This window comes from Sus scrofa, chromosome 3, assembly GCF_054392235.1.
Source record: "Sus scrofa isolate SSC_HxYL_T2T_F1_AM1 chromosome 3, Sscrofa_HxYL_maternal_Yorkshire_Landrace_v2.0, whole genome shotgun sequence".
Classification (NCBI taxonomy): domain Eukaryota; kingdom Metazoa; phylum Chordata; class Mammalia; order Artiodactyla; family Suidae; genus Sus; species Sus scrofa.
Genome location: NC_139385.1, coordinates 99650973 through 99668865, shown reverse-complemented (window position 1 = coordinate 99668865; position 17893 = coordinate 99650973). Strand labels below are relative to the sequence as shown.

At 39.4% G+C, this 17893-nt stretch overlaps 1 protein-coding gene across 10 annotated transcripts in view; it reads right to left on the bottom strand.

Annotated features, from left to right (window-relative positions):
* ASB3 (ankyrin repeat and SOCS box containing 3) overlaps positions 1 to 17893 on the bottom strand; it is a 111615-nt gene that overhangs the window by 42264 nt on the left and 51458 nt on the right. For 9 of the 10 annotated variants that reach the window (XR_014839436.1, XR_014839435.1, XR_014839437.1 and 6 more), the window contains 3 exon segments: positions 13042 to 13154; positions 12309 to 12444; positions 8932 to 9109 (listed from right to left, as the gene is read on the bottom strand). Coding sequence is in view for 7 of the 10 variants with exons in the window: in XM_013992808.3 (XP_013848262.2) it covers positions 8932 to 9109; positions 12309 to 12444; positions 13042 to 13154 (427 nt within the window). In the remaining 3 variants the exon portion in view is untranslated. 10 annotated transcript variants of the gene reach the window in all.

Here is a 17893-nt window from a genome sequence, read left to right as displayed (position 1 = left end):
TAAACATATATTTTTTAAAACTGTTTGGTGCCAATTTATGTTAAGATAGGCTGTCATACTCTCATATCTATGACCAGGTTTAATAACTTCTAAGATTCCTAGAACTTCCAATTTTAGGAAGTTCCAACTTTCTTTGAGTCTTTCTGCCTCCAGAAAATAAAAAATTTTATGGAAATTTCTGGCTAAGGAAGAAGAGTAACAGAAACAAGCCAAAGTATCGGGGTGAATTTAAAATCAGACAAAGAAAAAAATCCAGTCAAACGGTTCAAGATGTGGAGAACAACCCAGCTCAAATGAAAGAGAAAGACTCAACTCCAACAGAGATCACAAATTCAAAAACTTTCTGGGGTCAGGGAGTTAACATAAATAAGCTGAAGAAAGCCATTGGATGGGTACCTAAAAAAGCCTAAGATAAAACTGGAAAGGAGTGGGAGAGTAGCTACAGCTTAACAAGTCAGAGGGAAGACAGACGTAACACCCCGAGAAAGCCACCGAGGCCACTCTGCCTCACACTTTTAGAAAAGTGCAAGATTAAGAGTTGCTGGAAATGGAGTTCCCACTGTGACTCAGCAGTAACAAACTTGACTAGTATCCAAGGGGATGCAGTGTCACGAGACACGTTTCTACAATATTTTCTTAGCCTCTTTGCTGAAAATTCCATCTTGTCCTGCTTTACTTTGCCCCATCTTCCTGCTTAAAAAACAGTCCCAGTGCTGGTAAATGACTTAAACTTAAGAAAAAAGAACTAAAGGCATAAATTATCCATAGGGTCAGCTGAATGAGGACATAATGCGTTGGTCTAGGCACCCAGGACCTGAGCAGATAGGCATGCCATTTGTACAAGCATGATATGTCCTCTAAAGAATAAGAGAAAGAGGAACCCCATGGCCCCAAGTGGTTTATGAGCAGTTATTTAGCAGAATATGCATTAAAGCAAAGAGAACCAAGGTGCAAACCTAGGCACCCAGGGTTGCCATAGATAGGCATGCCATTTGCGGAAGCACAGTGATGATTCTCTGGAATGCTATGCATAGACATCTAATGCCAAGCTTCCTCAAATGCTAATGATTGTTAAATGCCTAAGAGTCAAAGTAAAAGCTTAACCATCTACCATCTTTTAAAATAATAAAAGAACTTATAAAGGTTTGCGGACAAGATGGCGGAAGAGTAGGGGGACACGCTCACCCTCTCCCACAAATACAACAAAAAAAGCACATCTACAGAACAAAAAACTCGCACAGAACAGCAACCAATCTCTGGCAGAAGAACCTAAACTCCAATAACGGCAAGAAGTTCGTGACATTACTAGGCAAAACAAGAGAAAATTGGAGAGTGAGAGAAGGTGAACCCGAGCTGGACGAGCGCTCCCGAAAGGGAGCTGAGGAGGAGAAAGGGATCCCGCACCCTGGAAAGTCACCTAGTCGGGGGAAAGATCAAACGAACCGGAGGAATCTCCAGATGCAGAGAAGAGTGTAGCAGTAAGTTGGAGTACTGAAAAGCCGATCAAGAACCGAACGGACCATCTGAACTACGGGCACAGTCACCAAAAATTAAGACGCCTGGGTGGGGGCTGGGCATCGAGTCCTCGGCTCCGGAGGTTAGTTCCCGAGAAGGGCTGGGGGGCGGGGCGGAGCAGAGACTGCTTGGGAGGTCTAGAAACCCGTCTGTCAAACTTGACGGGGGAGAGACTGCCTGGGAGACTAGAAAACAAAGCAGTCGCAGAGGAAGGGAGCAATACTCTAGGGGCGGGGAAGTGGAAAGCCACATCAGAGGGAACCTGGGAGAAGAGCCTGGTCTGCGCCAGTGCTGGGGAGGGGAGAGAAGAAGGGCTGGGTCCCAATAGAATACTCCCCACGCCACAGCAAGCTTATAGGCCCGCTAGCTAGAAGAAAGCTGTGCTTCCCAGTGCATCCCCTCCCCCCACCCCCGTCACCCCCTACCCTCTCGCCGGACCTGGGGCTGCCTGCCATCCGGGAGGGCTGGCCTCAACAATTCCCTGAAGCCTACCACCACAGGGGCTGTCCCTGGACAGGCCTGCTTGCCCTTTGGAGGAGCTACACTTCCACAGAGCAGCACCAAACACCACCAGCCCCCGAGAAAAGGCCTGCAGCCTAGAAAAGCTAGAACAAGACTATCCAGGCCGTGAAAAGATCAGCTTAATTCTCGGACGGTCTTTCTGAGTCGGGCTGCCATGGGGAGGAGCCTCTTGGGTTTTCAGAGGTCCTGCTAGCCGCCCAAGCCCCAAGGGGTTGCCGAGCTACAGTGAATCAGCTGCATAGGACTGCCAGCTCCAGGCAGGACGCCCTGCAGCCCAGAAAAGCTACAACAAGCTTGGCCAGACTGTGAAAAGATCTGCCTACATTCTCAGGTCGCCCTTCTGAGTTGGGCTGCCCCAGGGAAGAGCCTCTTAGGTTCTCAGTGACCCAGAGAGCTGTTCCAGACCCCAGGGGGTGCTGCACTCCTGAGGAACAGCTGCCCAACACTGCCAACCCCCTGCAAGAACCCCACAGCCTAAAAACACCAGAGCAAGCTCTGCATGACCAAGTGAAATCTTCTACCATTGTGGTGTGGACCTCCCAGTCCTGTCTGCCCTCAGGAAGCTCTCCTTTGCTTCAAAGAAACACTGTTAGCCCCATCAACACTCCAGAAAAGTCACACTGCCTCAAAAAAGATTGACCAACAATGCCAGCCCTCAGGAAACATTCCACGGCAGTGACAAGGCAAACACTACCTGATCATGGAGAGTACAACTCCCTCAGGAGAAAGAAAACAACAAGCAAGATGAAGAAGCTGAGAAACCACCCCCAGTCAAACCAACAGGAGAACTCACCTAAAACAGTCAACAATAAAACAGATCTCTGCAGTCTCACAGACCTGGAGTTCAAAAGAGAAATAGTGAAAATACTGAAGGAATTAAGAGAAGATATGAACAGTAATGCAGATGCCCTCAGAAAGGAACTAGAAAATATAAGGAGGAGCCAAGAAAAATTAGAACACTCAGTTGCAGAGATACAAACTGAACTAAGGGCAGTAAAAACCAGAATGAATAATGCAGAAGAACGAATCAGTGAAATGGAAGACAGAATAATGGAAATCACCCCATCAGGTCAGCAGACAGAAAACTAAATAAAAAAAAAACATGAAAGTAATATAAGAGACCTATGGGATAATATAAAGTGGGCCAATCTATGTATAATAGGAATTCCAGAAGGAGTAGAAAAAGATAAGGGAATGGAAAATATATTTGAAGAAATTATCACTGGAAACTTCCCAAATCTAAAGGATACTGGGTTCAAGATACAGGAAGCACAGAGGGCCCCAAACAAATTGAACCCAAATAGACCCACAGCAAGACACATCATAATAAAAATGGCAAAAGTTAGTGTAAAGAGAGGATCCTAAAGGCAGCAAGAGAAGAACAGAATGTTACCTACAAGGGAACCCCCATAAGATTATCAGCTGATTTCTCTACAGAAACACTACAGGCCAGGAGGGAATGGCAAGAGATATTTAAAGTGCTCAAAGGAAAAAATATGCAACCTAGAATACTCTATCCAGCAAGAATATCATTTAAAATAGAAGGGGAAATAAAAATGTTTTCCAACAAACAAAAACTTAAAGAATACAGCAACACTAAACCCAGGTTAAAGGAAATATTGAAAGGGCTTCTCTAAACCAAAAAGAAAGGAAGGAAAGGGAAGAAAAAAGAAAAGAAAAAAAAAAAAAAAAAGAAGAAGAAGAAGAGGAAGAACTAGGACTGAGGAAACCGCAATCAGAGAGCAGTCACTCAAATAAGCCAGCATACAGATTTAATCATGAACAGGCCTCAAACAAAATAAAATTAAAAAGAAAAAATAAAAAAGAGTCATCAAAACCATAAAATGTGGACAAGGGATGTCAGGAAATAAATAACCCTTTTTGTTTGTTTGTATGTTTCTCTTCTTAATTTTAATATAGTAATGAAGTGTTTGAACTTACAGGACCATCAGGCTAAAACACACAATTATAGGAAGGGGTTAGCATACTTAAAAAACAGAGCAACCACAAGACAAAACCAAATATTGCATTTGCAAAAAATGAAAAAAAAAAAATCAAGCAGATAATAACAGGAGACCATCCAACCAAAAAAAAAAAAGAAAGGAAGAATGGAGAACCATAGAATCAACTGGAACACGAGGTTCAAAATGGCAATAAATAATCATCTATCACTTATCACCTTAAATGTCAATGGACTGAATGCCCCAATCAAAAGACACAGACTGGCTGAGTGGATAAAAAGGCAAAAACCTTCAATATGCTGCCTGCAAGAAACTCACCTTAGGACAAAGGATACATATAGATTGAAAGTGAAAGGGTGGGGAAAAATATTTCACACCAATAGACATGACAGAAAAGCAGGAGTTGCAACACTCATATCAGACAAAATAGACTTTAAAACAAAAGACATAAAGAAAGACAAAGAAGGACACTACTTAACGATTAAGGGATCCATCCAAGGAGAGGATGTTACTATTGTCAACATATATGCCCCAAATACAGGAGCACCCAGATACACACAACAAATATTAACAGACATAAAGGGAGATATTGATGAGAATACAATCATAGTAGGAGACCTAAATACCCCCCTCACATCAATGGACAGATCCTCTAGACAGAAAACCAATAAAGCAACAGAGATCCTAAAGGAAACAATAGAAAAGTTAGACTTAATTGATATCTTCAGGACACTACATCCAAAAAAAGCAGAATACACATTCTTCTCAAATGCTCATGGAACATTCTCAAGAATCGACCACATATTGGGACACAAAGCTAACCTCAATAAATTTAGGAGCATAGAAATTATCTCAAGTATCTTCTCTGACCACAATGCCATGAAATTAGAAACCAACCATGGGAAAGGGAAAGAGAAAAAACCTACTACATGGAGACTAAACAACATGCTACTAAAAAACCAATGGGTCAATTAGGAAATCAAGAAGGAAATTTAGAACTACCTTGAAACAAATAATAATGAAGACACAACCTCTCAAAATCTATGGGATGCTGCAAAAGCAGTGCTCAGAGGGAAATTTATAGCAATACAGGCCTTTCTCAAAAAAGAAGAAAGATCCCAAATGGACAACTTAACCCTCCACCTAAACGAATTAGAAAAAGAAGAACAAAAAAGGCCTAAAGTCAGCAGAAGGGAGGAAATTATAAAGATCAAAGAAGAAATCAATAAAATAGAGACTCAAAAAACAATAGAGAAAATTAATAAAACCAAGAGCTGGTTCTTTGAAAAGGTAAACAAAATTGACAAACCCCTGGCCAGACTCACTAAAAAGAGGAGCGAAAGAACCCAAATAACCAAAATTATAAATGAAAAAGGAGAAATCACAACGGATTCAGCAGAAATACAAAAAACCATAAGAGAATACCATGAACAACTATACGGCAACAAGTTTGACAATGTGGAAGAAATGGACAATTTTCTAGAATCTTACAGCCTGCCAAAACTGAATCAAAAAGAAACAGACCAACTGAACAAACCGATCACTAGAAATGAAATTGAAGAGGTCATAAAAACACTCCCTACAAATAAAAGCCCAGGACCAGATGGCTTCACAGGTGAATTCTATCAAACATATAAAGAGGAATTGGTGCCCATCCTCCTTAAACTCTTTCAAAAGGTTGAAGAAGAAGGAATACTCCCAAAGACATTCTATGAGGCCACCATCACTCTCATTCCAAAACCAGACAGAGATACCACCAAAAAAGAAAACTATCACCCAATATCATTGATGAATATAGAGGCAAAAATTCTCAACAAAATCTTAGCCAACCGAATCCAACAACATACCAAAAAAATTATACACCATGACCAGGTTGGGTTCATCCCAGGTTCACAAGGATGGTTCAACATATGCAAATCAATCAGCATCATACACCACATTAACAAAAAAAAGGTCAAAAATCATATGATCATCTCAATAGACGCAGAAAAAGCATTTGACAAAGTCCAACATTCATTCATGATCAAGACCCTCGCCAAAGCGGGTATAGAGGGAACATTTCTGAACATAAACAAAGCCATTTATGATAAACCCACAGCAAATATAATCCTCAATGGGGAAAAACTGAAAGCCTTCTCACTCAAATCTGGAACAAGACAGGGATGCCCACTCTCACCACTGCTCTTCAACATCGTTTTGGAAGTCCTGGCCACAGCAATGAGACAAACAAAAGAAATCAAAGGCATCCATATAGGAAGAGAAGACATCAAACTGTCACTGTATGCAGATGACATGATACTATACCTAGAAAACCCTAAGGACTCAACCCCAAAACTACTTGAACTGATTAATAAATTCAGCAAAGTAGCAGGATATAAGATTAACATTCAGAAATCAGTTGCATTTCTGTATACCAGCAATGAAATATTAGAAAAGGAATACAAAAATACGATACCTTTTAAAATTGCACCTCACAAAATCAAATACCTCAGAATACACCTGACCAAGGAGGTGAAGGACCTATATGCCGAGAACTATAAAACTTTAATCAAAGAAATCAAAGAAGATGTAAAGAAATGGAAAGATATTCCATATTCCTGGATTGGGAAAATCAATATTGTAAAAATGGCCATACTACCCAAAGCAACCTCCAGATTCAATGCAATCCCTATCAAATTACCCATGACATTTTTCACAGAACTAGAACAAACAATCCAAACATTTATATGGAACAACAAAAGACCCAGAATCGCCAAAGCAATCCTGAGAAACAAAAACCAAGCAGGAGGCATAACTCTCCCAGACTTCAAGAAATACCACAAAGCCACAGTCATCAAAACAGTGTGGTACTGGTATCAAAACAGACAGACAGACCAATGGAACAGAATAGAGAACCCGGAAATAAACCCTGACACCTATGGTCAATTCATCTTTGACAAGGGAGGCAAGAACATCAAATGGGAAAAAGAAAGTCTATTCAGCAAGCATTGCTGGGAAACCTGGACAGCTGCATGCAAAGCAATGAAACTAGAACACACCCTCACACCATGCACAAAAATAAACTCCAAATGGCTGAAAGACTTAAATATACGACAGGACACCATCAAACTCCTAGAAGAAAACATAGGCAAAACACTCTCTGACATCAACATCATGAATATTTTCTCAGGTCAGTCTCCCAAAGCAATAGAAATGAGAGCAAAAATAAACCCATGGGACCTCATCAAACTGAAAAGCTTTTGCACAGCAAAGGAAACCAAAAAGAAAACAAAAAGACAACTTACAGAATGGGAGAAAATAGTTTCAAATGATGCAACCGACAAGGGCTTAATCTCCAGAATATATAAGCAACTTATACAACCCAACAGCAAAAAAACCAATCAATCAATGGAAAAATGGGCAAAAGACCTGAATAGACATTTCTCCAAAGAAGATATACAGATGGCCAACAAACACATGAAAAAATGCTCAACATCGCTGATTATAAGAGAAATGCAAATCAAAACTACCATGAGATACCACCTCACAGCAGTCAGAACGGCCATCATTAATAAATCCACAAACAACAAGTGCTGGAGGGGCTGTGGAGAAAAGGGAACCCTCCTGCACTGCTGGTGGGAATGTCAACTGGTACAGCCACTATGGAGAACAGTTTGGAGATACCTTAGAAATCGATACATAGAACTTCCATATGACCCCGCAATCCCACTCTTGGGCATCTATCCGGACAAAACTCTACTTAAAAGAGACACATGCACCCGCATGTTCATTGCAGCACTATTCACAATAGCCAGGACATGGACACAACCCAAATGTCCATCGACAGATGATTGGATTCGGAAGAGGTGGTATATATACACAATGGAATACTACTCAGCCATAAAAAAGAATGACATCATGCCATTTGCAGCAACATGGATGGAACTAGAGAATCTCATCCTGAGTGAAATGAGCCAGAAAGACAAAGACAAATACCATATGATATCACTTATAACTGGAATCTAATATCCAGCACAAATGAACATCTCCTCAGAAAAGAAAATCCTGGACTTGGAGAAGAGACTTGTGGCTGCCTGATGGGAAGGGGAGGGAGTGGGAGGGATCGGGAGCTTGGACTTATCAGACACAACTTAGAATAGACATACAAGGAAATCCTGCTGAATAGCATTGAGAACTTTGTCTAGATACTCATGTTGCAACAGAAGAAAGGGTGGGGGAAAAAATGTAATTGTAATGTATACATGTAAGGATAACCTGACCCCCTTGCTGTACAGTGGGAAAATAAAAAAATTAAAAATAAATAAATAAATAAATAAAAGAACTTATAAAATTAATAATAAAAAAAAAACCCCTATATCCTGCACCTATAGCCCCCTCTTCACTTGACTTAATCCTGAAGAACACAATAAAAGCAGTGTGGTTTCTTGAGGCAGCTCTCTTGGTCCCTGAGACCTTGAGTCCCCGGGTTCCCACTTTCACTTAAGACAAATGTCTATGTCTTGTTTTATGTTAACTTTTTTCCTTAAGTTTCACAGCACCCGTTCTTCAGCCCCAACCTGCTGAGCTGGTCTCGGCAATGCAATTTTGATCCTGGCTTTGCTCAATGGGTTAAGGATCCGGCGTTGCCGTGAGCTGTGGCATAGGCTGGGATCTGGTGTTGCTGTGGCCCCCAGCTATAGCTCCGATTTGATCCCTAGCCTGGGAACTTCCATATGCCGCCGGCGCAGCCCTAAAAAGCCAAAAAAAATAAAAATAAGAGTTGCTAGAAATGGCATGGGGGACAGTTGTAGGGGTAGATCTAATCACCCAGCCGATTAGTGGAGAAGGAAATAGCAAGAATTACACCTGGAGGTGAAAGGTCTGGCTCAGAAGATCTATTCTGTATTATCTTTGAATTATGAGACCATTTTTATTTTCTGTTTATAACACTTACTTTATATGGCCCATTTGTGCAGCTGCATGAATAGGTAACTGCCAATTATCCTCATTACAGTAAAGATCAGGATCTGCCCCACTGGACAGCAAAAGCTCCACACATTTTGTGTGGCCCTCTTGAGCAGCAATGAATAAGGGAGTAGCTTTATCCAAGGCTTGACAATTGACATTTGCACCTAAAATAAAACATTTAACAGGTAACTCTCATTTATGGAAAAAAACATGATACTTAACAAAAACTTCAAAGCAGCTGCCTTAATAGGTTTTCATAGTACAATGACTTTTCCCCCTTAGTGGATATTGTTGTTGAAACATAATTTTCATAATTTATGGTAATCACCTAAATTGTTTTTACTTTTATGACAACAATGAAACAAGTGATTAATATTTTATAATTTATTTTTAAGCTAAAATGAAAATCTTTTTTTGAGTTTTTTTAATTAATTGTATTTTTTAACTAATAGTATAGTTGATTTACAATGTTGTGCCAACTTCTGCTGTACAACAAAGTGACCCAGTCATATATATATATATATTCACATTCCCTTTCTAAAATAAAATTCTTATTCAGTTAAGGGTTTCATTTCAATCCTTCCTCTGACAAGTACTCTGAGGGCTCAATAAGCAATCATTTAAAAAAGGAAAAATGCAAACCATCAAATACGGACAACATTTCCGATTGTTGCTGAAAGGTAAGAAAAACCTCAATTGCGAGAGTTTATAAATGCTGCTAAGATTCAGGCTAAGATTTGTAAAAAAAAAAATTCCAGTAGACATGACATACATGGAGGCTACGCCTTTAAACTAATGTTGACTTTACTCTTCATTACATCCCTTTTCTTCATGACTAGTGCATAACAAAGCTCACAACAGAAGGAAAAACGTCAATTTAAGTGGATGTCTGAGCTGATTTTTAAAGCATAAATCTAATCAATTATTTACACATCAATGCATAAAGATGTGAAAAAGTTTAAAGTGGACTCAATTTCTGTGGTTTCAAAAAAAAAGCAGACTTCCTGAAACTTTTCTCATTGGCAAATAATGTGTTAGGTATGCTAAGTATGGTGTTAATACATAACCATGAGAATTTTTAAATTTCGGGAATACGTCTCAGTGGAAAAATTATCATTATCAAGGGGGAAAAGATTAGTTTTTATTTAAAAGGATGTTCTATAAAGACTTCTTGGATAAACCAAAGCCCTGAGATGGGTAAAAACAATGCAAAACAAAAATGGTAAGTTAGAGTTACGGAATTGTCAGAAATTCCAACTGGATAGTCAACATGTCTAGATAAGTAGAATCTTATTGATTTGTATAAGATGATGCTCCACTATCGTCAGCCTCAGAAAGAAATGAACACTATAACTGAGAAAAGATTAAATCAAGGATGAAACCTACTTAACTTTCTTTTTAAGCAATGTTTTGGGTTTTTCTTTTCTTTCTATGGCCACAACATTAGGAAGTTCCTGGGCCATGGGTCAAATCACAGCTGCAGCTGCCAGCCTACACCACAGCCACAGCAACACTAGATCTGAGTGGCATCTGGGACCTACACTGCAACTTATAGCAACACCAGATCCTTAACCCACTGAGCAAGGCCAGGGATTGAACCTGCATTCTCTGAGAGACAACATCAGGTCCTTAACCTCCTGAGCCACAAAAGGAACTCCAGCAATGTTTTGTTTTGATTGACAATCACCATATACAGGAAAGAATAAGGGGGAGTTCCTGTCGTGGCGCAGTGGCTAATGAATCCGACTAGGAACCATGAGGTTGCAGGTCCGATCCCTACCCTTGCTCAGTGAGTTGAGGACCTGGTGTTGCCGTGAGCTGTGGTGTGGCTCACAGACCAGGCTCAGATCCTGTGTTGCTGTGGCTCTGGCATAGGCCGGCAGCTACAGCTCCGATTAGACCCCTAGCCTGGGAACCTCCATATGCCACAGGTGCGGCTCTAGAAAAAGGCAAAAAGACAAAAAGAAAAAAAAAAAAAAGAAAGAATAAGGAACCAGTCATCGTAAGATTACAGGTAGAAAAGTTGAGAAAATGACAGATAATTCACTGAAAGTAAAGTCATTTTAAAGAGTTAAAAACATGTTACATTATAAATATACCTACATACCTTTCAACTTGCTGTTCCTAACTATTCAGAGAGGAGAAGGAAAAAAAAAACAAACATAGAAAAACAAAACAGGTGCTTAGTGTTCCAGGAGACAGGCTCAGCATGAGGAGCTACTAAACTGCAGTTTAACCTATCTTATTCTAAATATTAGTTACACACTAGTAATTGGAACGTATAGCACTGGAAGTCATAAAGTGAAATTACAACATAGAGGAAGGTAGATAAGAAATCAAAAGTCTTGGGTCCAAGCCCTGATCTGCCAGGGAATACTGTCTAGATCTTTGGCAAGGCAATTAATGCTCAGGGTCTGGGATTCTTAATAAAATAAAAATACATGCTTGAATAAATGATTTGGGGATTCTATCAACTCTAAAGATTTACAGACTCAATATTTGTAACAGATATCTTAATTCAACACTTAATGTATGCTGGTTTCTTCTGCTTCCTACTTCAGCTTGGGTATTTGAAGGTTTGTAAGGAGAAAGCAGAAATAAGAAACTATATGCTCTGCTGTCTGAATAAAGTTTGTTTTGGCAATTTATTAAAAGCTTAGGTATTATAGAAGATATGCGAAAAGCCCAGTTTTATTAAAAAAAAATTTCGTGCGGGCAAATCTGGTATATTTTCCATCTGCTCTTAACTGTCCATGCTTCATCAGGTCAGCACTGTGTGCACATGCAGTGTTTGGAAGAACTGAAAAGCCCTTACATAACAAACATTTCTGGTCACAGAAATGTCACATTAAGCATGCTGAATGTATAATGATTGTTGCTGAGAAAACTTTAGCAGGTTTATGTTGCTGTAACATAGTACAGTGTAAATATGCTTTGAAATAAACCTATTTAAATATCACACAATTGATCAAAACATACAACTCAAGGGGTTAATATACAAAATAGCTATCTAACAAATGAATTAAGCCTATATCAAGTCTTAAACCCTAGAAAGCTGGAACCACTCAGGTCCCTATAATAAAGGTCAGCCCTATTGATTCAACCTGCCAATAAACCTGTTTTAGTGAGATCATTATGGTCCTACTCAGATAAATTAGTAGCTGTGCATTGCATTATGTTAGTAATTGAGACTTAGTAACCAGGCTTGTAAGTTACCTTGTATGTATTCTTATTTACCACTAACATGAAACCATAAATTTCAGAACCTGATTTATATCTGGTCAAGAATTACTCTTTCTAGGGAACATTAAAAAGTTAAAACTCATGATCTTAACAGCGCAAAGGCTAATGGATTAGTCTTACCTGATGAAATAAGTATGCTCAAGCTTTCTAGCTTGCCATACTGAGCAGCCACAAATAAAGGTGTGATTCCAAAGTCATCCTGGCATTCCTTGTTTGCTCCTTTTTTAAGAAGTAATTTTATGATCTCAGCATTTTCCTAAGGCACAGATTCATATTTTAATAAGAAAAACAAAGAAAAGAAAATAGAAGATATCTCTTTTCTTATTGTTGTGTATGCATGTTTTCTATACTCACTAAAGGGAAACTCTTTTTTTTTAAGTATACCAGTGAGTGGGAAGAAAGTGTTAAACAATCAGATTATTTTGTACCTTTAGCTAGCCCACTAAACATAAACAAATGAAACACTGATCTCTAGGAATTATAATTCTTATAAAATCCTACAAAATTAGCTAGCAAGTCCAAACATTACATGTCATCACAGTTTCTAAACACAGTGCTATAAATAAAATAAGCAACTGCTTGCTATCAATTTATATCCCAAATATTCTGATGGCCTCTTAACGCTATCAACATTTGAAGAACTTAGATAATCCTTGCAGCCCATAGCTGCTAGAACTACTAGAGCAGTTGGCTTATTCAGAATGATCATTAGCATTTAGACTGCCTTTTCTGTACTGCACTAACCATCATAAATCACAGGCAAGTAGGAAGCAAAAACTGTATAGAACTGTCATTTTTAAAAGGGTAAAACACACAATTTACATGGAAATGAAATAATAAATTCAGAGGTTACCTGAAAAGTAGCCTGGTGCAAGGTGTTCCATCCACACATAGAATGGGATCCATTAACATTTGCTCCATATCGGAGCAGCAGCCTTAACACATCTATCTGTCCATTTTCAACAGCTGCAATACAGTAGTCAAAAAAATTATTGTCAGTAAAAAGGTATGTTTGTAGGACTGGGCACTTTGGTGATGTTCTCATTACTTATCCGCCTTAGAACTCACAATACTGTGATCATTGCTATTAACAAATGAAAACACATACGTCCTCCTTATGCAATGACCAAATATCACAATTGTCCTGGCAGAAACCCATTAATATATACATCTTTTGGGTACATATATAAAATTACTTTCAACTACATCTTAAAAGATGCCCAGGAGTTCCCGTCGTGGCGCAGTGGTTAACGAATCCGACTAGGAACCATGAGGTTGAGGGTTCGGTTCCTGCCCTTGCTCAGTGGGTTAATGATCCGGCGTTGCCGTGAGCTGTGGTGTAGGTTGCAGACACGGCTCAGATCTTGCGTTGCTGTGGCTCTGGCGTAGGCCGGCGGCTACAGCTCCGATTTGACCCCTAGCCTGGGAACCTCCATATGCGGCTAGAGCGGTCCAAGAAATGGCAGAAAGACAAAAAAAAAAAAAAAGATGCCCAATGCCCAAATATCACAATTGTCTTAGCAGAAACTCATTAATATATACATATTTTGGGTACACATATAAAATTACTTTCAACTACATCTTAAAAGATAAACTAGAAGCAAGAGGCAAACATTTATTCTGATAATGGAGACAGTAAGTGCCTATTTTCTTAAAAATCCAACTGGGAGGGAGATGAGATGAACAGGTCAGAAGAAAGAGTACCAGTCTGGAGAAACAGTCCAAAAGAATTGAAAGACTTGCTATTACCATTTGACCACAAATGATAATAGTAACTGACAAGCAAGTTGAAAGCACAATACTGCAAGTCTGCATCTTAAATATTTTCACCACCATAAAAAGCAATCAATGTTAAAATGTTCTTTTTTTTTTTTTTTTGGTCTTTTTTTTGTCTTTTTGCCTTTTCTAGGGCCACTCCCACGGCATATGGAGATTCCCAGGCTAGGGGTCAAATCGGAGCTGTAGCCACTGGCCTACACCAGAGCCACAGCAACTAGGGATCTGAGCCGTGTCTGCAACCTGTACCACAGCTCATGGCAACACCAGATCCTTAACCCACTGAGCAAGGCCAGGGATTGAACCACAACCTCATGGTTCCCAGTCGTATTCATTAACCACTGAGCCACAATAGGAACTCCAAAGTGATGTTCTTTTATCAACCAATGACAATATAGTAAAAACCCTGCTTATTTCAACTAAAAGGAGACTCCACATAAACTTAAGTGTGTTGTGAAGCAAATGCATATTACTTAACTATATAGTACCTGAAACTAAGGACTCCCAAGCTGCTGGTAAAGTAGATCCTTCAAAGGAATAATTTGCATGTTTACAGAGACCTAAAAACCATGTGCTCTTTTACTAATTTCATCAAATATCTAATTTAACTCTAGCACTGGATATGTGTAGTCTAATATCATGCACATATAACAGTTTATAAATCCTACCTAGTAAAGATGAACACAGGTATAATGTTATTAAACTGATAGAACAAACTAGTGGAGCTAAACTTTCCAGAATATTATTTACCACAAAACTTTGCTAAGAAGGTGGGCAATTCTGGAGGTGTTAGTGAAAAAAACAGAATGCAAGAAGAAAGCTAGATAGCATTAACAAAGTAAGTACACACATATACACACACCATTAGCAAATTAGGTATACTGTGAATGCTGTAGTTATGAGACATTACAATGACTTCTTACAACTCTAAGTGTTCGGAAATATCAACATCTAAAAGAAAATAGGCTTCAAAATTATACTTCTGGATATGACAATATAACTAGCACCAAACTAGCCACAATGCTATAAAATTATTATAAGAGTAGGAAATATATATAAAGCAACTCTTTCTAGCATTAAGCAAAAGGCAGAAGACTGATTCCTAAGGAAAGGGAATCACATGAGGTGAGTCCCGTGACCACCCTGGCTCTCTACCTGGGGACGTTTCTGGATTATGGTGCAGTGAGCTGAAGACCAAGCAGAGCAAGGGGAAGGTGTGCTCCAAGCACAGGAAACAGTCCAAGCAGAGTAGAGCAGTATGCTAAGCTAAGAAGTAGGACATGAGAGTACAGGCAGTTGAAATAGGAGGGGCAAAGCTGAAGAGAAGAAAGAACTGTGAAGAGGGAGGGTCCTACTGTAGAAGTTCTCCAAGAATCCTCACCTGAGGTCTGGGATACACATGTAAAGCCAAGAGGAAGCTTACCAGAGAATTTCTACAGGGTTAAAAATGGAACAGAGCTAAATAGAGGTCAAACAGTGCTGAGGGGCAATTTCTGGCTTAGTCAGAGGGGTGAAACTCATACCTCATTAACACCCTGGGCACCCAGCAGAGACAGCCAAAGGCAGAGTCCTAGGCATAAAGGCCATATCTGAGACTAAGGCCTAATCTGACCTGCTCTAACTAAACCTAACATAAACCCTGAGGCAGAGGTTCAGAGTTGAGTCCTACCTGGGAGTTAAAGTCAGGAAATAGCTTAAGCTCTTCACAGATCCAGTCTAACAAAGCATAAAACAAAACCTAAACAAGTTCAAGGTGATGAAACAGTACATAATCTACCTATTATAAAAAGAAAAAAAAAAATCGAAGTTCCTGTCGTGGCTCAGTGGAAATGAATCTGTCTAGTATCCATGAGGATGCAGGTTCCATCCCTAGCCTTGCTCAGTGTGTTAAGAATCCAGCATTTCTGTGAGCTGTGGTGTAGGCCAGCAGCTGTAGACCCCTAGCCTGGGAACCTCCATATGCTGTGGGTGTGACCCTAAAAAAAAAGACAAAAAAGAAAAACCCTGCTGAAAAAAAAAGAAAAAAAAATTTACATTGCTCAAAGGATAACAGAATTCAAGTCTTTATAACACTACCTACAATGCCCAGTATAAAAGTCAGAAAGTAGCGAGCAGAAACTGATCCCGAGATGGCCCAGATATTGGATTTAATGGATTAACTACAGGAGCTACTACAAATATGCTTTAAAAACATAGGGAAAATACGTCCAAGATTTTACTATAGTATACAGACAGGCATACATAGAGAATCTGAACAGAGAAATGGAAGTGTTTAAAAAAAAGGAAAAAAAAGCAAATGGAAATTCTAGAACTGAAAAAAGAAATGGATGAGCTTAGAAGACCAGAGATGGTAGAAGAGTCAATGAACTTAAGGAAGCCAATATAAATCATCCAATCTAAAGAATTGAGAGAAAAAAAAGAAAAAGAAAAACAACTGTACAGCAGGGACCTGTGCAACAACAGCAAACACTCTAACACACATTAATTATAGTCCCAGAAGGAGAAGACAGTAAGAATTGGGCAGCAAAAATATATCTGAAGAAATATGTCTGAAATTTTCCAAAATTTGATTTTAAAAACAGAAACAAAATCACATCAACTTATAGATCCCAGAAAATGAGCAAACCACAGTGCTTTGGAAGAAGTCACTACACTATGACTTCACATTCTATTTAAATTAAGGATGATTATATAAACATACCTGACAGCTCTGTGGAAGAATTTAAATGATTATAAAAGGGGCTGCAAACAAGCCACTGAAATCAACTTAGTTATAAGAGAAGCTTAAGTTCTTTTTTTCATGGGAGTACCCATTGTGGCTCAGCAGGTCAAGGATCTGACAACATCCCCATGGTTTGCTCCCTGGCCTCACTCAGTGGGTTAAGGATCCAGCACCGCTACAACCTGCAGCATAGGTTGCCAATGTGGCTCGGATCCCGTGTTGCCGCAGCTGTGGCATCGGCCTCAGCTGCAGCTCCACTTCAACCCCTAGCCTGGGAACTTCCTTCCTTTTTTTTCAGGGCTATCTGCATTTAAAGTAAAATCTACCATTGTACCATGTCCTGTAAGACTCTGCAATAATTAAATAATTAACCCTCAATCAACGGTGCCAGGGACTGTACCAAGGACAAAGGGTATAGCAGTAAACCAGATCTAAAACTGGCTGCCTTCATGGAACTTCCACTCTAGTGGGAGAAATCGATAATAAACAAGCACACTGGTAAATAAGTTCTGATAAAAGTACTACGAAAGAAATTAACTAGGTAAAGCAGCAGGCAGTGACTGAGTATGACAGTGCTTTGTCAGAAAAAGGGGATAGAGGTCATCTCTTTGAAACAGCAAAATGAGAGATAAGAAGCAGTAAGCCATGCAAAGAGGTGGAAGAAAAGTACTCCAAAAGAAGGAAATAGGAAGAATAAAGTGAGGTAGGAAAAAGTTGAGTATGTATGAGGAATAGCAAGATGGCCAGTGGGGCTGAAGTGTAGTTAGGGAGAGGAAATAAAGCAAGAGAAGGGTAAAAAAAGAGACCAATTTTATAAGCCTTGGCAAGGAGTTAGGGTCTTCTGTTGAAGAAAAAAAGTGAATTTTCAGCTGGAGCTACTCCTAGGGGCACAGCTCATCACCTGCTTGTTCAGAACATAAATCCTGAGGAGCTTGAGTGGTCTGCCCAAAGTCACAGAGCTAATGTCTATCAGACCAAAGCCCAGGTTTCCCGGCTGTTAGTTAGGATTGCCTCACCTATACCTGTTAATATTAACAAGAACAGGAGTCAGCCAACTGTTTCTGTAAAGGGCCAGAAAATAAATGCAGACAGTCTATAATTTAAGATGGTGTGACTTAATTTTTGAACTTTACAATGGTATGAAAGGGATATACATTCAGTAGAAACTGTACTTCAAATTTTGAATTTTGATACTTTCCTTGGCTAG